Source organism: Pseudoliparis swirei, chromosome 13 (assembly GCF_029220125.1).
Source record: "Pseudoliparis swirei isolate HS2019 ecotype Mariana Trench chromosome 13, NWPU_hadal_v1, whole genome shotgun sequence".
In the NCBI taxonomy this organism is placed as follows: Eukaryota; Metazoa; Chordata; class Actinopteri; order Perciformes; family Liparidae; genus Pseudoliparis; species Pseudoliparis swirei.
In genome coordinates, this window is record NC_079400.1 from 4030140 (window position 1) to 4053314 (window position 23175).

The 23175-nt window shown below is 44.7% G+C and overlaps 1 protein-coding gene across 2 annotated transcripts in view; it reads right to left on the bottom strand.

Moving 5' to 3' along the window:
- dnmbp (dynamin binding protein) overlaps nucleotides 1-23175 on the bottom strand; it is a 50303-nt gene that overhangs the window by 8005 nt on the left and 19123 nt on the right. For both annotated transcript variants that reach the window (XM_056429127.1, XM_056429126.1), the window contains exons 4-5: nucleotides 20536-22671; nucleotides 690-898 (exon numbers count right to left, since the gene is read on the bottom strand). In XM_056429127.1, coding sequence (XP_056285102.1) covers nucleotides 690-898; nucleotides 20536-22671 — 2345 coding nt within the window. The remainder of the gene's footprint in view (nucleotides 1-689; nucleotides 899-20535; nucleotides 22672-23175) is intronic.

The window sequence follows — 23175 nt, forward strand, 5'->3', positions numbered from 1 at the left end:
AAAATTGACCATGCTATGGTAAAAAGAAGATTTTGACCTTTTCATGACCTTGACCTTTGACCCGATCGATCCCAAAATGTAATCAAATGGTCCCCGGATAATAACCAATCATCCCACCAAATTGCATGCGATTCGGTTTAATACTTTTTGAGTTATGCGAGTAACACGCATACAAATAAATAAATACATGGCGATCAAAACATAACCTTCCGCATTTTCAATGCGAAGGTAAACATCTGTCTTCTGTCCTGTAGTGAAAGTGACACCATCCCCTGTAGTGTGTTAGCCCTTATTAAAACAAATCAATCTTCTACAGCAGCGGTGTCAAACTCATTTTCACCGTGGGCCACATCAGCATCATGGCCGCCTCTTAAAGGGCCGGTGTAACTGAAGCGGTGTATAAACTACTCCTGAACATACTGTGAAATAACTCTCTTTGCATTTGATTATTGTTTATTCGAGAGAAGAAATATTGTACACAAGAACATTTCTCTAACATTATAACACACATCCATTTAGTTTGTAACCTTCAAAATAAAAGCACGGGATATAAAAGGTGATCATGCGTTTTTCAAGCCGTCAGGGGCCGCATAAAATAACGTGCTGGGCCGCATTCGGCCCGCGGGCCTTGTGTTTGACACCTGTGTTCCAGACCAACAGCGTGTTCAACATCCACCGCATCCGTTTACCTGCTTCCTCTGCAGCGGCTCGATGATCTCCTCGACACACATCTGCAGGTCTTTGATGTAGTCCTTCTCAGTCTGCAGCAGCTCCTCGATGACCTTTGACCTCTTCTCCAGCATCCTCAGCTCGGGATCCTGGGCGCCGGCGGCGGGGGTCGAGTCCGAGGTCGGGGTTGAATCTAGCGCTTTGGGTTGGGACGACAGGAGCGTCGTCTCTGGAGAGACGGGAGAGGAGAGGAGACAGATTTAGCTTCATCCAAACTCAACTGAACACCGTTTTTTAATCTAAATCTTCTCTTTTAACGTTGTAATATTTTTATTTTCAATCTTTTTTTATCGATTTTGCAAACACAGGAATGAAGAATAATACCGCCTAGAAGAAGTTGCGGGATACAGAACTTTCCATTCAGTCTTGCAGGTTGTGTAACTGTGACACTGTCACTATATACAAAGTATTAACCCTCCTGTTAACTTCAAATTTACTAACATCTTTTACCCTTTAAACCTCCAGAAAATTATTAGAATTTATATTGTTTCTCAAGTTTAAGTGTCAGGTACTTTATGTTTGTTTGTTGACGACCTAAATAGCCCTTTAAATAAATAAAAAAGTTGATATTTCTTATATGTTTGACAGTGAAAAACAGCCTGGGGTCAAATTGACCCCAAAGAACACCGATGGGTACAAGTTGTGTTCAGGACATTGAAAACATATCATCATGTGAATTTTGTGTTTACCCAGTTGTCCCCAATAAATTAGGAAAAGTCATGAAATGCGAAGCAAAAAAAATTATGTCAATCATTTTTTTAGAGACGTTAAAAATGGAATAGGGTCAAATTGACCCCAAAGGTAACAGGAGGGTAAAGATACTCGTAATATTTTGACAAATCTATCAATTTCTGCTCATTGGTTGCCATGAAATTGCCATACATACAAAGCGTACAAAAAGCACAAAGGGATTATTCTAAAGATGTCAAAGTATAAAAAGGGGAATAGAAAAATGTTCCCAGCCCATGTATCCATTCATTGTTCCCGCCCACCCAGCCGGCCCACCCTTTACCCGTCCTCATGTCAGACGAGCTTTGGATCAATGTCTCTGCTCTCGCTGCCAGAGGGCTGGTCTCTGGGGGCGTCTGGGACAGGAGGGCGATCCTGGTTCATGCTCCGCTGGTCCTCATGAATGGAGCCCAAACCGGAGTGGACTCGGGCTCTTTGTGTGCGGCACAATGGCCTAGTGACAGCAACTACAGACGTACGGGCTCTCAGGGGCCGAGCATTAAAGAAGAGGCCGTTCGAGGGGGACTGAGGGAACAGAGATAACAGTCCTGATGATACATGTCGGAGAATGTAAATCCTCTTTTATTACGGAATGACACGTTAAGCTCTCAGCTTCAGAGAAGATGTCGCCTGCTATTCTCTATTTTTGTTAGTCAACTAATGTGAGCAAATTAAAACTGATTTGTTTGTGTATCCAAAGTCTGAGCTCGTTGCTTCGTGCCATCGACCTCCACTGCCATCCAAAAACTCATCAAATCAAATAAGCCTGCTGGCCTTGCTGACATTTTCCTTTATTAAAATTAACATCATGAGCACCAAATATGCAGATGAAAAAAGAAGTCCCCAAAAAATACTCCTGTTGACGTAACTCCTGCAGTTTTAGGATATCATTTACACTTTTTAAATTCCGAGAGTGTACATTCATGGCCCATATTTTGACAAATTTGCCGAGGGGCTTCATAAAATATCATGAGATGGGCTAATATACAGGACTGTCTCAGAAAATTAGAATATTGTGATAAAGTTCTTTATTTTCTGTAATGCAATTAAAAAAACAAAAATGTCATGCATTCTGGATTCATTACAAATCAACTGAAATATTGCAAGCCTTTTATTCTTTTAATATTGCTGATTATGGCTTACAGCTTAAGAAAACTCTAAAATCCTATCTCATAAAATTTTAATATTTCCTCAGACCAAGTAAAAAAAAGATTTATAACAGCTGAGTGTTTGTCAAGGCTCAGGAAACCCTTGCAGGTGTTTCGAGTTAATTAGACAATTCAAGTGATTTGTTTAATACCCTACTAGTATACTTTTTCATGATATTCTAATATTTAGAGATAGGATATTTGAGTTTTCTTAAGCTGTAAGCCATAATCAGCAATAAATCAGAATAAAAGGCTTGCAATATTTCAGTTGATTTGTAATGAATCCAGAATGCATGACATTTTTGTTTTTTTAATTGCATTACAGAAAATAAAGAACTTCATCACAATATTCTAATTTTCTGAGACAGTCCTGTAATGTTAATATCTCTTCATGGACACAATTTAGATTATTATTATTGATCCATTTTGATTGGATCAGTGTGAATGACCATAAATGAAACCGCGCTGTAGTTCCATCACACCTCAACATGTGATGCCCTGTGTTGACGAACAGATGCTGTGAGGGGCTCATGGAGTTAACCCTGCTTACCCTCATTACCCCATGCACTTGAAAATATGTGCATGCCACACACACACACACACACACACACACACACCTGTTGCACCATCACAGTTTAGTCACAGTCACATAAAAGCAGTTTCTTGATGTTTTTTTATCCAGACTGTGATGTGGCAAAACTTGATGGCGAAGCTTTTCACATTTTGATGTCAGCTCAGGTTGATATTTTATGACCCGTCTGCATGTCCGCCCAGACCTCGTCTCTCTTTCTTCACGTGACTCGGCTAAAGTACGACTCAAAGGAGCTTTCCTCGCTGCCTGCGCCACGTCTCCCTGCAGCCTCCGTCAACACGTCAACGCGACAGCATCTCCCCACCGGTGAGAAAGTAGCTCGCTGACGGGCGTCAGAGTCGTGCAGCAGCAACACAAACCAATACACACACCCACACACACAGTTATAACTACTGCAAACTGCTATTCATTAGTTAGTGAAAATATTCTTTATCTGACTTCTGAATTTGAAAGAAAGATATAACGTTAATTTGACGAATATGAAATCGGAAGTGCCTGTAAATGAGGCATAAAATAATCTGCCTGTGAAACTGGATGTGCCCGTGTCGTTCAGTCGGCATTAGGAAACACCCGCATTCCGATCGCTTCTCGTGAAGCGTTCGCATCTCATGAATCACACACCTGAGACTGGATGTCATCAATCAGAGACGCAAATCAGTGGAAACCACAACCTGCTGCTGACGACCGCAAAATGATATCAAGCCAAGTATTGAGGGAATATCTATGTTTTTTTGGAGAAAACTTGAAACCAGAGATAGAGACGATAAGCATAATGTAGAATATTTACTGAGGTAATAAATCAAGTACGACGTTGGATCATTTTTTTTTTACTTCGCCCCCAATAGAGAGCTACTTTAAATCCTTTCCACATCGTCGTCATTTTTCAGAGCCAGGAGGTTGCAGATTATAATAAATGCCATTAGATTTAATTACCTGTTATTAAATGACTGTAAAGCTGTGTTCTGACTGTACACACCTGCTGACTGCTTATACAATATCTGCAATATGAGAACCATCAATGTGTTTACTGCAGCTGGTAAGAAGGCAACTACTAAGTAATTATACAAAAAGCGATGAATTGCAGTTTCAGTCCAAACGGGTGAAACATAAGAGATGTTTAAACTCTACATGGGGAAGAAAACTGTTTGATTCCATCTGGGTGTGTATGTTTTGCAGGATGATTATGAGCTGTGACGAAAAGAATACGCCTTAAGACAGTATATTTAAACCCTCCTGTTACCTTAAGGATCAATTTGACCCCATTCAATGTTTAACGTCGGTGTTCTTTGGGGTCAATTTGACCCCAGGCTGTTTTTCACTGTGTCAAACATATAAGAAATATCAACTTTTTTTATTTATTTAAAGGGCTATTTAGGTAGTCAACAAACAAACATAAAGTACCTCACACTTAAACTTGGGAAACAATATTCATTCTAATAATTTTCTGGAGGTTTTAATTGCTGGGGTCAAATTGACCCCGAGGGTAAAATATGTTAGTAAATATAAAGGTAACAGGAGGGTTAAAACACACACACACACACACAAACTGAAGAAGGGGCATGGATGAAACCGTATGATCGACTTTTTATGGGGAGCAAACACCCAGACGAGGAAAAAACACGGATCATGACTCAGCAGTTCGGAGGTGTCTGCCAGAAAGCGGGCAACACGGGGTTAATAAATGAGTTGCTTTTCGAGCGCTGACCTGGTTGTTCATGTTAGAGAGTTTGGAATAATAAAACAAAGAGACAGCCTGTGCAATGTCCTGGTGCATAGGGGGTTATGGGTTGCACAGGGGATGGGAACTGATAATTAAACCCGATGTTTTCTGGTCCAGTCACAAGGGGGAGTGTGCTTCATAGCAGCAGCAATCAGTGAGCCACACCTATCTGCAGACACTCAGTCTGACAGCAGTCATCCTCTGACACATCAGCAGGTCATCAAGGATTAACCAAAAGACAATGGATATCGCACACGTGAAGAACAGCAGGCATGGCTTCAGGTTAACCAAAGATTAGTGAGGTTATGACCAACACATACTTGGACGATGACTTATGCTTATTGTCTCATTTATATGATTTCCTGCTTTTTATTTTTTGCCAGTTTAGTTTTATTTTGACCACTTCCTCTAGGTTTCACTGCATGCTGTGATTTTCATAATATTCATTAGAATTTAGAAAAAAAAACACATTACGTACGACAATGTCCATCTGGCATTGGTTACCGTTTTGGATAGGTTACAAACATACATTTGGCATGTTAAAGATTACAGATTAAATTTGACTGTCCCACATCAACACTTCTCTGATGGATATTAAAATATATTTAAAAAGGAGAAGGAGGAGAATATTCCTTGTAACGTTTGCTCTCTCCAAAGCGCGGTCGTTCGCTGCCCCGTACCCAGACAAGGAGAGAGCCGGAGAGAGAAAAGACAAGACGGTGAGGCTTCACGCACCTGCTGCTTGGAAATGTCTTCAAACCACTTCAAAAACAAGCACGCACACACACACACACGCAGTGGTTCAAACAACGACACCCATTCAGTGATAGTCCATTGCCGATCTGAAGTCCAGCTCCTGAGACTTGGAGAGGAGTGCGTGTCCCGCTGCAGAAACTCCATTCCAGACCTCCAATTACCATGAGAATGGATGGGAACCCGGCAACACACACACACACACACACACACACACACACCAGGGAGGACGACCACTCTGGCGCAGATGAAAACATGGAGCTGGACCTTCGCTGCTTGTTGCTTAGAATGAGATGAGAAAACTGATCTGCATCCCAGCCACATACATGTTAATGTACATATAGACGATGTTGGCATGTTTCACACACACAGTCTCTGCTTTGAGTGTCATACACCGTGTCACACCACATCCTCTAACTCTGCTTGGAGCTGGTATGTAGTGTGGAATGGGGACAATGTAACTGTTACGCCTTCATCCTGGCCTCTCTAAAGTTGTCATGACGAACATCTTCGCTGGGCTTAACTTTATACTCTGACCGATTGACTGTCTGTCCTTCGCATGTTTAGCCCCAAGTCGGGGGTCACATGAGATTCATTACGGAGCTTAATTTAAAGATTTATTAAAAAGGCATCTAATTGAATGTTAGATTTCCTTTTTTTTTTTATATATTGCTTTTACACCTCATGAACTCACATGTGGCGACTGAAATCTGCGTTCGGGGGTTTTACTGAGTAGCATGGATCAAGTCCAGTTCTTTGATTAATCTGTTTCATGTTTCACATTTTACTGACGCCTGACAACCTCAATTCTATAAAAAAAATGACAATGCCTAGATTCAATATCCTCCCCTCGATCCCCCTGCAGTTATCTTGCACTTAACCCTCCTGTTACCTTCGGGTCAATTTGACCCCATTCAATGTTTAACCCTCCTGTTACCTTTATATTTACTGACATATTTTAACCGTGGGGTCAATTTGACCCCAGCAATTAAAACCTCCAGAAAATTATTAGAATTAATATTGTTTCTCAAGTTTAAGTGTGAGGTACTTTATGTTTGTTTGTTGACTACCTAAATAGCCCTTTAAATATATAAAAAAAGTTGATATTTCTTATATGTTTGACAGTGAAAAACAGCCTGGGGTCAAATTGACCCGAAAGAACACAGACATTAAACATTGAATGGGGTCAAATTGACCCTAAAGGTAACGGGAGGGTTAAAGATATGTGTAACTCTTAAATATAACTACAACATCATCGAAGTAAACTTCTTTCCAGATTATGCTTCTCTTGAACAACTGTGACTGCTGCAAAACTTTATCAAATCCAGTTCACGGACGATAGTTTACTGAATTGTGTCCTGCACGGGGCGAGCTAAGGTCGGACACAATCAGTGCTGTGTGTGCGTGCACTCCGCTCCAAAGTTCACAGCAGAATGCACAGTCGCTATGGCAACACAAATAGCAGGGGCCCTCCTCATATCAAGCCAACTTTTTTGAGAACAGGGAGTGGCTTTGCTGAAATGATCACATGGGAACCTCTTTGTGAGCGTGTTCAGTTGGGACATGAGAATAGGTTGGTTTCAGCTCTTGAAGACGCACAACTTGCAAGTCACAACTTGTAATTAATTCGTTATGTATTAAAAAGATAACCGGCAACGCTGGGAACTGGCATAAGAAAAATACGTCAGCACAGACAGAGTCAATATTAGCGTCTTAAAGGGCATCAAGCTGTTACAGGGTCACTTTGAGTTTTTAGAAAGAAAAAAAAGCGACCCTTCTCTGCAGAAACACAATCTTAATATATTACAATTTAATATATTTTTGAATCGGCCAATTGAGTGAGCACGCGCATATTTATCTATATCTTTGACTTTTTGTCCATTCTTTGTTCATCAGGAAGAAGGTCCCTTAAAAAGGAAAAGAAAGGGGGAGTTCATTCAGTGACATACCATCCTGTTTATCTTGTTATAGGGTCAAATGTCAGAAGGTCACATTCCTGCTCCTGGCAGACTCTCTCAGCAACCTTTATGGAGCATTGTTAGGAATTTCTTGTAATTACAGCAATCCGTTCAGTCATTAGAAGAGAAGGTTGTGTGCCGATACATGTAACATTCAGCACCAGAAAACCCAGTTTAGTGTCCACTGTGGGACAGCAAGAGATACAATTCTTCTTGTCTGCAGGTGGAAAACACGAGTCTAATTAAAAAGTTGAATAAATAAGTTGCCACAATGCTGCATGGCAAATAGGACCAAGAGCGTGGTCTCCGGCTTCCTTGGAATGTTCTCATTTAGTCTCACTTCTATGACGAACAATGTCCGATTACTTCAAGAGACCATCAGTTTTACATATGTGCAGAGAGCCGTGAAGAGTGGGAGCTCCTCGAAGGAGAAGCTGCAGCGTCTTCAAGTTAATACAGAAGGAGCAGTGAACAAATTTATTCTGATTAACTGGAAATCCGAAAAATCACCATCAATAAGACACTGGATGAATGAGCTTGTGTCCTACTGCACACCTGAAAATATATTATATAATGTGAGAGGGAAGCAGGCAGCCTTTGGAAAAATCTGGGGCCCCTTCATAGATATTCTGCCATCTCTGGACTCGGCTGATCGTGGTGGTCTGAGACCGGCGTCAAATTAAGCCCGCTGCAGGTTATTTATTTTTTGGTTTTATTTTGTTGTGAGTGCTGTATTGGTTTGTGTAGATACAAATGTGTACGGATGTGTGTAGGTAAACTGTGTAGAGGCTGTGTAGATGTATAAATGAAAGGAAACAGAGTCATACAAGGGGAGGGGTGGGATGGGGAAAAAGTTTTGTGTAATGTTTTTGCTTTGTTTTGTCTTGTTTTTTTCTCCTTGTTTTCATCTTATGTTAAGAAAATAATAAAAAAACCATCATCCTTGTGTGGTGTTTTCTACAAGGTTATACATTTTTATATTTTCTTTTGTAAAATAATATTTTCAGCATAACAAACTGTAAATGCTATTTCACTACAAATATTCTGTAAAACAACATTTTTGTTCATAAAAAAAAATCTTTACAAAAAAAATAATAAAAAAAAGAGAAGGAGAAGGAGTCTAGTGGGTCCCGCAGGTGCTTTGTTGACACAAACATATACGGCCATGGCTCAAGGAAAAGCTGTAAAATGACACTCTCTATTTTGATATGACCACCTTGCATCCAGTGTGATGACTCAGAGACTTGCACCTGTGTGGGAAGACATGCGAGTGTGAGAACCTTCTTGAGAGGGTTGATATGACTGAACTTGCAGCGTTATATCGGTAGATGACAAGTGAAGACACAGATCTGCCTGAGGGCTGAATCAGTTTCCCCTCAAGTAAACAACAGAATGTGCCTAAAACTGTTGGAGGCATTGTGCAATGATTTAAGAAAGAAATACGAAGGAAATTAGCACTTTTATTTCTCCCTGTGGGGAAAGTCTTCTCTGCATTTGGAGCAGAGGGCTCGAGTGAAGCACCTGGGTTCAGCGTCTTGCTCAAGGACACTTTGATATGCAACTATGTGGAGAGCGGGGATCAAACCGGGTAACGGTAGCCTTTCTTTGCATTCCTTGAAATACAACCACACATTTTATGTTTTATTGCCATCGACAAAAATGTAAGCCGGTGAATGTAAACGCCGTCTCAGAAAAGCATAAAGTCGAGAATGTTCACCTTTCTGTTGGATTGCTCTGTGCCGATGTAATATTCAATAAACTGAATCGACCGACACTAACACTGGATTATCCGGTTTGCTACTGCTCTTAAAATTAAAGTAGATTTAATTAAATGTACAAATCGATACCGTCATGTACATTTTAATCTCAGGGAAATACGGCCCTGATATTGATGTAAGTGTCTCTTTTAATACAGCTAGTGTTTGAGTTTGACACCCTCATTTTAATAGCGAGTCTCTACCGCTTTACCACAAAAGACAGTAAAATAATCATTACATGTATGAACATGTAAATGAATTAAAGAGAGTGTAAAAACAGGTTAATTTTCATGTCATGACTTTGATTATGAACATGATGAGTTTGAATGCAAGAGGAGGGAAATCCACATCAACTGGCTCTGTGAATAAGGCCTCATCAAGAGTAAACTCCTCCTGAAGGCAACGTCCACCAGGTCAAAGGTCACTTGTCCTTTCCCACACTTCTATCCGAAAAAGTACAGATGAATTCAGTCTTCTTACTCAAGGAGGTACCAGTAGCATCCTCTAACCTGGAGCCGACAGGCAGGATGCACTTTAACATGTGCTACAGGTTCTGTGGACACCAACTCATATGTTGTCAAAGCTTCCCCCACGATGAAGGATTGTTTCTAAACTCAACATTAACCAAAGACATTGGAAAATATAAAAAAATCTTCAACTAACAAAACCCACAGAAACGCAATAAGCAAACAAAGAAGTGCATGTGCAGCAGGGGAGGGTGACTACCACTGACTCATGCATACTTTTGGCCTAATGAGCTAAATTGTTTGTTCCGCTTGCCAGCAGTGAGATAAGCCGTCTTAAGAGCAATGTCGTCGGGCGATTTGAGATCTCTTTTTAACTCCTAACTCTCCACCCCGCCCTCGTGCCGCTGCGCTCCAATAGCAGCGACCGCTCGCGGATTACAGAGCAGACGCTCCCAGATCATCGGCGCATGACGACGCGACGCTCACGCCCGAACTCCGTCCACACAGCAGAAGACCTCCGTCTTCAGTTCAAGAGTGCCACCATAAACAGAAATACAGGTGCATACTTACGCCCACACACACAGGTATTTTCTTTCAAATATTAAAATATGTTCAACTGTTATATCTATTCCTGGAATAAAGAACATATTTTGTTGCCTTCTTTGGATACACCTACAACATGTAAGCCTGTAGCAGCACACACACACACACACACACACACACACACACACACACACACACACACACACACACACACACACACACACACACACACACACACACACACACACACACACACACACACACACACACACACACACACACACACACACACACACACACACACACACACACACACACACACACACACACACACACACAATATCTATTCCTGGAATAAAGAACATATTTTGTTGCCTTCTTTGGATACACCTCCAACATGTAAGCCTGTAGCAACACACACACACACACACACACACACAAGAACTCGACCCAGCTTTTGCTGTGCAGCTCTATAGATTTGTGCGACCTAGAGAGCTCTCACGTGTCTCAAACTTGGTTACTGATAAACAAATGCCCTCAAACAGGCTCGAAAAGCCTCGGCCATCACCTCAAGGTCACTGAATCTTGGCGTGAGCCCAATAAGCAACGAGACGGCCTCATGTTTTTAGCCACGCTATCAAACGCTTTACTCGACAGACCCCTGACCGAGCTGAAACAGTTTAACAAGATTAAAGGATGACAGGACACTGCAGAAGACAAGCATGGTGCGTTGTGTGTGTGTGTGTGTGGGTTTTTAAAAATGATGTCATCTCTCAAATAAGCCTCTGTAGGACACACACACACACACACACACACACACAGAGATTTGGTCTTGTCTTGCAGTGAAGGAATCAGGCCAGTGCTGGCCACCGCCTGGCACCAGACAGACCCCCGCCATCTCAACACCATGCTGACGCTAGGGATTAATACTTGGACTCCCAATGTGTGTGTGTGTGTGTGTGTGTGTGTGTGTGTGTGTTTGGCCGTGCATGCGTGTGTTTCTAGGTAACTGGGGGATGGGTCATGGGGCGCCACCTGCTTCTTCTCAGACAGAATGAAGTGAGTGAGAAGCTCTCTTTTTCTTAGATTCCTTGTGACACGGACTCGAACACACACACCTGCCGACAGATGTAGTATTAGTTTGTTTGCATGTTTACAGAACACTGCACTGATGAACCCGACTCAGTGTAAACAGGTGATAATATCATTGCCCTGGGGATGGGGACTTAACATCAACACCGAGTGCAGACCAACTGAAATGTGTGATTAAGCATCGAATGCCGGGTTAAATGACACGTGAATAAACTTGTATTACATACATTCAATATGTTTTTTGTTTCACAATAATGCAAGGCCAAGTTTTTTAAATTCTCTTAACGTCCTCCAGAAGTATCACAGTGTTAAAGTACTGTGTTGCTACCTGAACTGAAGCTCAGATATTTTATTGAAAACTAAGAGAAAGACTTTTTTTTTTAAAACACCCAGCTGTACACTATGGTTTTAAGTTTGCATCTCTATTTTCAACACAATCACAAAGTCGAAAATAACAAACCAAAGTTGATTGTTCGTCAAACTTCATATAACTTGGTGGACTTTGTAACATTTGGGCTCGAGTGTTTATAGTAAATAAACATTTTGTTTACTTGAAATCATCTCAAAACAGCTTCACTCATCATGGAGTGCTGTGTCGGGATGGTTTTCATGTGGAACATGTTGAGGATGAACATAGCATCAGTGAGGGAGACGACTGCAGCAGAAAGGAAAACTGCATTCAGGTACAATGAGAGCGAAGAACCGAAAACCAGAACCCACTAAACCGGTCCTGCAGGTCCTTACGCCTACAAATACTTGACAGCTTACTTTCCTGTGATAGACGATACCGACATATGCATGCACACACACACACATTCTTAGGAAGTCTGGCTAGTCAGCCCTTTGAAGCGCCATCATTGATTCGAGGAGCACCTCTGGAGGTCACCAATAATAAGAAAAGAGACACCGAAGACTGTCGACTTCTCCCCCCCGGCTTTATCTCAAGGGATTAGAAGGTAAAAGAACCCGTGGAAACCACGTTCCCCACTTTTTTCCCTCAAGATCTGTGCAGTGAAGTGGAGTTGTGCCCGCGCATCACATCATTACCTCGTGTGCAAACGCAGCACGTGGAGTACATTCCCTCACGTGACGATATCCTTGCATTTACCTCGTTTTTGTCTCCTGGAAGTGGCGAACTGGGAGTTCCGCAGGGAGCTCGGAGCGGTCTTCCTGTAGAAGCTGTTCCGATCGAGCGAGCCCACGTAGACGGGCTCGCGACCCCGTTTCGAACCGACGCTCCGGCGCTCGACTCGTATCCCCTTTCCCGATCGTCGCTGTGCCGGAGCGCAACGGGATCCTCAAAAGAGTGCCTTTCCCTGAGCTGCTGCTCGACCCATTGCTCGCAGTGCATCTTGCTCTCTGTTTTCGGGTATTCCTCGCACTCTACCGACGCGGAGCGCAAATCCCGATATCGGTCTCCGGCCTTGCAGTGGGAGCGGTCGCCTTCCCTGGGACCGTAGCGGTCTTCGTTCGCACGGTCGTAGCTGCCCGCGGGCCTCCTCTCGTAGTGGTCTCTCCTTCTGGGCTCCTCTTTCCGACCGTCCCCTGGATCCTGGTACCTCTCCCTGGAACCACAGCGCCCATCCAGCTCAGAGTCGTACTGGCCCCTTCCTTTATCGGTGTAAGCGTCCTTACCCCTTTGATTATCGTCCTCTCTGTCCTTGCAGTTGCTTTCTCTGCGATCGTATCGATCCTCCGCGTGCCGGTCAGAGCAGCGGTCCGCACGTTTTCGCTCATCATAGTGGCGATCCTCCTCTCTGCGCTGGTAGTGTTCCCTTTCTCTATAGCGATCGCTCTCTTTGGAATCGTAATAATCCTTCTCGCCGCCCCTGTAATCGTCTCGCCGAGCGTGGCCGTCTTTACGATCACAGGAGTCTTCATACTCACTGTTGTGACCGTCTCTGGGGTCGGGTTTACGGGGTTTCCTGCCGTCAGAATACCGCTGGTCTCGGTCGTCACAGCGCTCGTCGTATTTCCTGTCGTAATGGTCCCCGTGGCCGGACTTCTCCAAGTCTCCACGATTCCCGTTGTCATAGCGGTCCTTTTCTCTGTCCCAATCGTCTCTTCTCCTTCTGTCGTCGTCCAGTTTATCAAACCCTTCTTGAGTTCTTCGGTCGTTATTGGCTTGTTTTTGCGGCACTCTGCTGTAGTCCTGGTGGCTGTAATCCTCAGGGCCCTGGTAAAAACAATTTCCACCTCTCCAATCAGATATCCTCACATTTAGGTGACCGTCCTGTGAACCAGGGTGGAAGTAGACGTCGTGGCCTTGGGGCCGGTTCTCTCGGTAAGCCGCCTTGTGCGGGTCATCATACTCTCGACCGGGTTGCTGGCAGACATTGCCCTGTCGAAGTTGGGCTTGGTTCTCCCATTGTGCCGGCCATGGACCCGACACGTGCGCTGGAGGTGGCCCCGGCCCGCCTACATGCACCATCATGTCGCCGTGGACCGGCATGGGGCATCCGGGAGCTGGAACCGGGTGACCAGGGTTTGGCACCATGACGTGTCCGGGAGGAATAGCTCCATATGCGGAATATCCAACCTGTTGCTGCTGCAGCTGCAGTTGGTGTAGCTGTTGAATGTGTTGCAGGTGGGCGATCCTCTCTCTCTCTCGGTTCCAGCCAGCATCGCCCAGCTCCTCCACGCTCTTCCCTCTCCTTACCGGGCCGCCCGCTGCATAGTTCCAATCCACTGGACCAAACATGACTGGGTTACCGTAAACCACCGGGCTCTTCATGGCTCTCGCTGCTTAAATCAGCACCGCCCCCCCCCCAGTGCCGAGACAGCTTCCTGTTCAGCGTGGCGTCGTCCCTCTTTCCGAAGTCCTGCATTCCATAACAAAGCGCTGTGGGAGACTCCACCTGTCAGGCATGTTGTCTGTAACTCTCCCACTTGTTTTCCGTCTCCTCTCCGCTGCCTCGGTAAGACTGCCTGGCCCGAGCACCTCCTCCCAACCCTCAGAGTAACCAAATCGTACCCTCCCAGCAGCTGTCTCAGCGAATCGTGGGAGGAGAGGGGGGGGGGTAAGGTTATTGAAGGAGGAGCCTCCTTGGGTTAATGATTCAGTAGAGTCACATGAGTGGAGGATTAGACAACAGCCCCTCCCATTGTTTCAATTGGCTCGTACCTCCGTCTGCACGAAAACAATCTGCCTGTAGATTTTCTTTGATGGAAGACGAAGAGGAACTTCACAGTTTGCCTTCATGGAGCTGCAGACTTTGGCACCAAATGTTTTTTTTCCACTCCCATGAACAATGCTCCATCCTTCCTTGTATCCTGTTTTCTTTGTTCGAGCCATTTCCTGCTGGTGTTCACCGGGTCATTAATGCCGCCTGTGGTGACGAACGCGACTCGTTCTCGTCTGCTCCGACTTACATTATTCTAACTTCCAGCACGGATCTGCAACCGTGTTATATTTGTGGGTGACCTGAAACAGCTCAGTCTGTCAGTTTAACTTTGACCTAGATTTCAGGGAGGATACTAAATGTAGAAGACATCCACGTGATTTAGTTGTATTTCGAGGGCATTGATGGAAAGAAGGGTGTGACGTAGAGAATAAGTGACGGGAACAATGTGTATATCTATTATGTTTACATGACCATGGGAGGGAAATAATTGTGATGGAACAAAGTCTGATTAGGATAGAGCAGCTTCTGAAAAAAATAGCTGCTGGTGTGTACAATGAGCTTTTGTTGAGGACTGTCCTCACTCTCAGGAGAGACACGATCTTTTAGTGTGAGAAAAAAACTCCAGTCTATTCATAAAGCTGGAGTATAATATATCCCTCCCCCTCCTTAACTCTCCATGAAAAAGGGGAGCACTATTAGAGGGACAGGTTTAAAGGACCTGCTCACACTCAAGTGCACGTGACACTCAGACACATACATGTTGGATAGCGTCGGTTTACCATCGATTCAAACTCTCTAAAAATAAAGCTGGAGCCAGTTCTCTGGATGAAAAGTAAAAAAACAAGTGAACACAAAGTTAAATTCCGCTCCTGGTTTGATTAAACTGGTGTCAAGTTAGCCAAGCCTAGATAAACCTTCTCAAAAACAACAAGTCATTTAGAAACGGGGCAATTAAACTTGAAGAATTTCTTTTTTTCCAAAAATCAAGAACCAGGGAAGAAGCAAAACAATCATTTTGAGTCGAGCGAAGACACAAAGGGCCTTTATATTCTCTGTATACACTACATACCCTTTCACGGATTGATGCATCTTGAACCCTTATGTCTTGTTTACTACAAAACTAGTGAAAACCTGCGAGTAATTTTCCAGTAACCGCATTTGCACTGCAGTTTCACAAAGTAAGGCCGAGCATAGAAATCTAAATGAGACATTGTCCCTTTCTTACGTAACGCTGTTTAATTGTCAGTGTTTAACATCTCAGCTTTCAGAAGCTCAACACCGAAACTGTGTTTGTGTACGTGTGTTAACTGAAGGAATGTCAAATACAACATTCCTCTCCGTGGCTGTGCCAGCTTATATACACGAAGATGTCAAGAAGTGGTGTGATGTCCAGGAAAAAGGTCCGACATCAGACTGTCTGCAGCCTAGAAGTCTCCCAGATTGTACAGCTGACTGAGGGAAACCGGAAGCCACAACAGATCCTCAAGACACTGTTAAATGGAGTGTAGCGTCATGGAGGCGGATGGAGGACTTCTAATTGTGGGTTTAAAGAATTAAAAAGGAGGCTGAAGGTCAAAGAGCTTCAACAAGAAAAGAGGAAACACAAAGAGATGGTGGACCCAGAACAGCCTGCCCGAATGTGAGAAAGAGCGGAAAAAAACAATCTCAAACTGAGTCACATTATGTGATCAATTTGATTATTTATTATTTTAATTTAATTGTGATTAAATGATCATATTGTGCTTACAAATGTGGTTGCTCTGAGAGATTGTGATACAAATAGAACAAAATCAGTGAATTAAGTTTTAGTGTACACGTAAAGTGTTTTGTCAGATGTAATGTAAAACACAGCTAGTTCAATAAAACACTAAATTCATTGTTCCGTCTGTGATTCTGCGTATATGTGCCGTGTTTTAAATCAGAAAAATACAGTTTTTTACAGGGAGATATTGATTCAGCCATATCCCAGAGTCCTTATGCCTATTATTTAAATAATCTGAAAGGGTATAACATCAATAATACTCCTACTCTTTCATGTTTAACAATGAAATGGAAAGATATCGTATAAACCACACTGTGTTAGCATATGTTTGACTCCTGCTGTCGCATCACACCTCTTCCAGCTTCTTTGAACTCGCTACTCGACGCTGAAGTGCAGGCAGGCCTCGATGTTTAAGTTACTCCCTGCCGTGTAACAATAAGCGGCCATTGTCTTCCAAATGTCACACTCGGGAACACACCCTGCAAAAACATGGCACACACTCACTCCGGTGTCTCTGTATGTGTGTGTGTGTGCACAAACAAGATGCCTGTCCCGCAGCAGAATAACAAACGTGTTTTTTGCAACAAAGATCCTGAGACCTTCCTGTGAGCTAGCGTTGAAATGGAAATACAATATCCTACGAACAAATCCCACGAAAAAGCTTTTGTGTCCGAGTAATGTGTTGGTAATTACCATATCAAATATTCTGCAATGGGAGTGAACTTGGCTGTTTCCCCCTGAAAGTGCAGAATCTCAACTCTTGAAAATCAAGTGACTATCTTTACTCCATTTCCACATTAAACCGTGTGGCAAATATCAAAGGGAAACTGATTGATTATTTTATTACTGTAAAGGGAGGATGTGAGAATTCCTGTCGTTTGATGACTGAATGGAAACTACGTAGTTGAATGACCCTTCGAGGCACCTGGTGCCAATAGGACGAGTCTCCTGCCCTCGTCATTGACAGCCATAAAGATAATCTATTGAGACGCTTTGGAGAGTCACACAATCCAACAGGATATAAGTCAATTGCATGCAACAAAAATAGAACTAAATATAGGCATTTACTGTGATTATTAGTTTACTTGTATCACGTATAACAAGATTAGAGGAAAAGGATTGCATTATAATAGGCTGGAACATCTGGTAGTAATCAGATTACCTTAGCAAGGTGCATAGAGAGTAGGTGAACAAGCCTCCGCTTTGACCGACTGATCAGTTGCTGATCACCAATCATTAAGACACATTACATTAGCATGCCTTCAATAGGAAAGCAATAGAACTGAAACAGTGACCGTGTTTACATGCATTCGAATAACTGGCTTAGTCGGACTGAAATCGAATGATCCGTTTCATGTGAACACCTTTGTTCGACTATGTGCGGTCCGACTACGATCAGATTAACACCCCTGGATAACTCGATCCGATCCGGTTGATAATTCGACTATCGCGGCATGTAACGGTGAATTGGATTAACATTTAAAAGAAACCTGGTAGTTGGCAGTGAATAGACAAAGCGTCTCGATAACACGCGAGTGTGTAGAAGTGAGAAATAGTTCGCTCTGCTTTTGGAAGGTTGATGCAAGTAAACACAATATTATCAAAATGGAAAAATTAATTGACAAACAGTTCATGGATTAAAATAAACAGATGATCCGATGTTGCCTGATAATGACTGACATTCTATTTAAATTTTCGATTCAACAGCAAATTCTCAAACAAGGAGGCAGAGCAAGAAGCAACTGTGAGACTTGACCAATCACACATCGACAATGCAGGGACTTATTACATCATCTGATGGTAAATACCCTTAAGACAAGTTCAGCTTTTAAATGTATTTTGTAATACTGAGTTTTTTATAAAAAGTAACATCATGTCTCTAAATGTCATACACTAGAGCGGGCACTCGGTAGAGCGCATACCTTTGCATATCACAAGATTGGGCATTGAATTATGAACATTTTGGCATTAGTTGCATGCCAATTGGATAAAAATTGACCGTGCTATGGTAAAAAGAAGATTTTGACCTTTTCATGACCTTGACCTTTGACCCGATAGATCCCAACATCTAATCAAATGGTCCCCGGATAATAACCAATCATCCCAACAAATTCCATGCGATTCAAGAAGATTTTGACCTTTTTCATGACCTTGACCTTTGATCTTTGACCAGATCGATCCCAAAATCTAATCAAATGGTCCCCGGATAATAACCAATCATCCCACCAAATTTCATGCGATTCGGTTTAATACTTTTTGAGTTATGCGAATAACACGCATACAAATAAATACGCGGTAATAAAAACAGCCCCATAATGTACAACTAATAAATGTACATTCTGCTTCCTTGCATCCATGAAGATAAAGTCAATTTGAAAGTCTCTTAACTATTTCAGTGCCTTTGAGCAAGGCACCATTGACTCAATGACCAGTGAGAACTATTACTGGAGCAAGCAGTTCCTAGTTTTGGCTCCGAGACCAAGTGATGTCGGAAAAACACCCGCTCGACCCACACCGACTGATAAACACCGTGGCGGGTTCACGCCTACCTGCCACGCGCCGTGTCGCCGCCCACCACGACCACGCTCTCCAGTGGGCCATTACCTCCACTGCTGCAATCATCCCAACGCGCACACACACACCACACCCAATGTCTTCAGGTGATGGAAGAAAAGGTACGACACGCACGATGAAAGGGAAAGAGGGCGTTTGGATAGAGACCGAAGGGACCAAAAGAAAGAAAGAGTGGACAAAGAGACAGAGACCCACGTGCTCGGCCTCCCCTCTCACGATGTACGGGAATGCACCTCGTACCTATGTGAAGAACTTTTGGGCCGCCAGAGACGGAACGGAGCGCACGGACGGTACGAGACGACCGAAACAAATCTCAGCTGATTAGCTTCGGCGCTACAGCTGTTGTTGTTGTTGTCGTTTAAGCCGTTGACTGTCAATACTTAGAAACTAAAGTAAACATGGACACTAACTGACAAAGCTCACAATCTCCCGTTACTCCACCTGCACCCTGCAGCAACACGCGGATTCTGCCACATTTAATATACTTTTCTAAATTAGCATTGTACTGAGAATTCCTCAGCATGCACACACACACACACACACACACACGCACACACACTATATATTTGAATTCTACTGTAAACTATGCAAACAAGACTTCCCTTTTTACTGTCCACAATGATGAGGTCTTGTTTGCATGGTGTGTGTGTGTGTGTGTGTCTGGATAACAAGTCAAAAAGGAAATCTTGTAAGGACTAATGGCTCCTTTCTAGATTCCTGCTCTATTACATTTTGTCTCCAGTGACTGAATATGACGTTTTGAAGACTGCAGGCAACCGGGACTCAAACTGTGACATCAGGGGAAACTAATTATATTGTATTTGTCTTCTCGTTCACGATGTTTCCAGCTAAGCCTTTCAGCTAGAGTAGCGCACGGACTTCCAAAGGAAAACATCTACACTGGCGGACGCGGTCCGGCACCTTTATCTGAAAGCTGATTATGTTTTTATCTCAGTTGCTTCAATGCGGTACTTTGAGTCCACTTTGAGTCCACAGACATTTTAGGTGATAAATAAAACTTCAAACTTTAAAATTTCACAAACACAGATTCATTCATAGGATTATGTTGACATCAATACTTGATTAGAGGCTACAATTAAAATGAAAAATACAAATGTGCTAATTGCCATACTCATTGGTGACTGCTGATCAACTGTGTTTTAGCTTTCTTCTTTTCTTTAAAAAAAATATATTATTAGTGTTCAGAATCTTACATACGCATATTTAAATTTTTCAGATTCTATGTAGAAGTAAAAAAAAAAAAAAAAAAAACACATCTAAATGAAGAAACAAAAACAATACCATAGTAACAAAACTATAAATAAAGCAGGGAGAAATTATTTTCCATAGAGTAAAGAAATACAGTCAGGCCATTTAGTGTTTTAGCATTTCAAGTGAATTTCTATGCATCATCGCTTGAGTAAATTGGTCTGCTCTCGGGCTGCTGCTGACAATTATGTAGCTTGATTGGTCTGCAGATAATTTTCTCAATCAATAGATTAGATTACTTTCGTTTAATCTGAAAAAAGACATTTGTTAAAAATGAGTTGGCAACATCCAAACAGCCCGTGGGCCAGCAGCCTTACCTTGTAGCTGCTGCTGCTCCAGCGCCAGTGTCTCCAGCGTGTAGTTGCAGAACTCCAGGTTCTCCATGGCTTGCACGCGGGCCGTCTCCTCCTCCTCCTCCTCCAACATGTTCCTGAGCTCCTCCGCCGTGTGCGCGTACGCCTCCATGTCGTGCTCCACCTCTTGTAGCCGGAGCAGCAGCCGGTACCTCTCCTCCTCTTCCCTCCGTCTCTGACCCTCCGACTCCATCTCCCTCTCGAGCTCGGCCTCTGCGTCCAGCCGACGCCGGATTTCGCGTTCCCGGGCGGCTGCGAGGTCGCCGAACTCGGCCCTCCCTTCCGCTATTTGGTCGAGGAGGTTCAAAGCTGGTTCGTCGGGGGCGCAGAAGACGGTCGGAGGAGCGGCGTTTGGTCCCGGGCAGCGAGGGGGGACGCGCGGGGCGGGGCGGGCCGGCTTACACGCCGGCGGGGCGGAGGAACGAAGGGCTCGAGGTCGAGGAGGGGGAGGGCGAAGGGTCCCGCGCCTCTCTAGCGAGGACGAGGCGGAGTTCGACCGCGACAGGTGGGACGCCGGTGAACGCGAGGAGCCGCGCGCGACGTCGCTCTCGTCGCCGAAGTCCAGAATCGAAAAGTGGCGCAACGTGCGCGATCGCCGCCTCGGGTCGCCCCCCGAAGACGAGTCCCCGGGAGCCCCGGAAGAAGTCGAGCTTTTCTCAAATTCAAAAAGCTGCTGGGACAGCTTGGTCTCCAGGTCTGAGGTCGCCAGGGCCTCGAAAGGGACGGACGTCGGCGGAACGCCATCGGAGCCGCGCGCCGTCTGCTGGGGGCGGCGCCGCGTCATCATATCGGCGTCGCCGACGCTCGCATGGCGAGTGAGCTTCTGCTGCACGTGGCCCTCGGCGAGGTGGAACAACGCCTGGCTGAGGCTGCCACCCCTGCTACTGGTGGTGGCGCCATCCTTTGCCGGCCTCTGGTGGCGTCTCCCGTTTGTTGACTGAGAGCTCGGGAGGGTTAGGCTGTGCGTTAATTTGGGCTGGAAGGGTCGCGCGTTCCCGTTTGTAGAGCTGGACCCGTTCGCGCCAGAAGGCGGGCCGTGGTGCCGACGGCCCCCTGCGGGCAGGCTGGCCCGAGACGGGAGCCTCGGCCGGGCTGGAGGAGTGGATTTAGGTCTCTCGGGCGCTTTCTGTGCTGGGATGACGGGCCTGCTGCTCCCGCCTCGCCGTCCTCCGTTGTCAATCTGAGCTCCAGTTCTTCCGTTTTCACTTTTCCACCGTTGCTCCTCGGTCCGCTCAAAGTAGTCCAGGTCCCACACTGTATGATCCTCATACGTCCTCCATTCGGGATCATTATTTGACCCATTAGGACATGCGTGACCTGAGCTGTTCTCCTTGTCTTCTTCTGGTTCAACAACATTCGCTTCCTCTGCAGTCTTCTGCCCGTCGTCTTCTATTTTGACAAAACGATGAGGGAAAATCCCCCGTCGCCCTCTCAGCTCCCCCTCCAGCCAGCCATCCTCCAAAGTGCATAAAAGACGAATGCGATCTCCCATATCAAAGTCCAACTCGCCTGGTTCCATGGCCCGAAACTCATAAAGTGCCACTACATAGACACCATCCTCCTCCTCCTCCTCTTCTCCTTCCTCCTTCTGCTCCTCGTCGTCCGTATGAAAATCCTCTCCTTCGACACCTTCCTCCTCTGTCCCCTCTCCTGCATCGTACGGGTCCTCATAGCGAAATCTTTCGGCGTCATTGGTCGAATACGGGCAGTCCGCCGGCTCCCGGGGAGATCGGAGGGATCCCTGGAGCTCCACAAACCCCTCCGGGAAGACGCCCCTGCGGCCATCCAGCTCCCCCTGGAACCAGCCCGGCTCGGGCCGGCCGGTGATGATGATCAAGTCCCCCTCGCGGAAGTCCAGCTCCTCGTTGAGCTGCGCGTGGAGGCTCATGAGGGCCCGGGCCTGGCCCAGGGCGTAAGGGGGGAGCTCCGAGGCCTGAGCCTGAGCCGAGCGCTCGGACAGCTGCCTGGAGCGACCCGAGAGGGTCAGCTCCGCCACGCACGACGTGGGGAAGAGGCCGCGGACGCCCCAGGCGTTACAACCACGCTGCCAGTTTTCTCCGAGGTCCGTGGAGCCGCCGGCATCTCCGACTACCACATCGCCTAGGGGGACAGAGAACAAAGGGGATCACACTCGACGTTCAAATATAGTGACGAGAATCACGTTCAAGGAAATGTTTTTTAAGTTAAAGGTAACAGACGTGCCTGGACTATGCACACTATGCACAGCTTGAGATAAATACTGACAGGGTTCTTACACATTTTGACCAATGGATTTCCAGGACTTTAAACCAAATTTCCATGACCAAACTGAAATCTCGGTAAAAACGTGACTCTTTTGAACATTTTGCGTATTGAGAGCTTATATTTTGAGCGTCTTTCTTTAAAAAAACATATTAATTATTTCAAACTCGGCGTAAATGGACATGTGATTACAACAAATTTCCATGACTTTTCCAAAACTTTTATGATTTAAGTTTTTTCCATGACTTTTCCAGGCCTGGAAATGACCATTTAAAAATGCCATGACTTTTCCAGGTTTTCCATGACCGTACGAACCCTGTACTTAAATAAACCAGACCGAACAGAACTGAATTTAACTGGCTT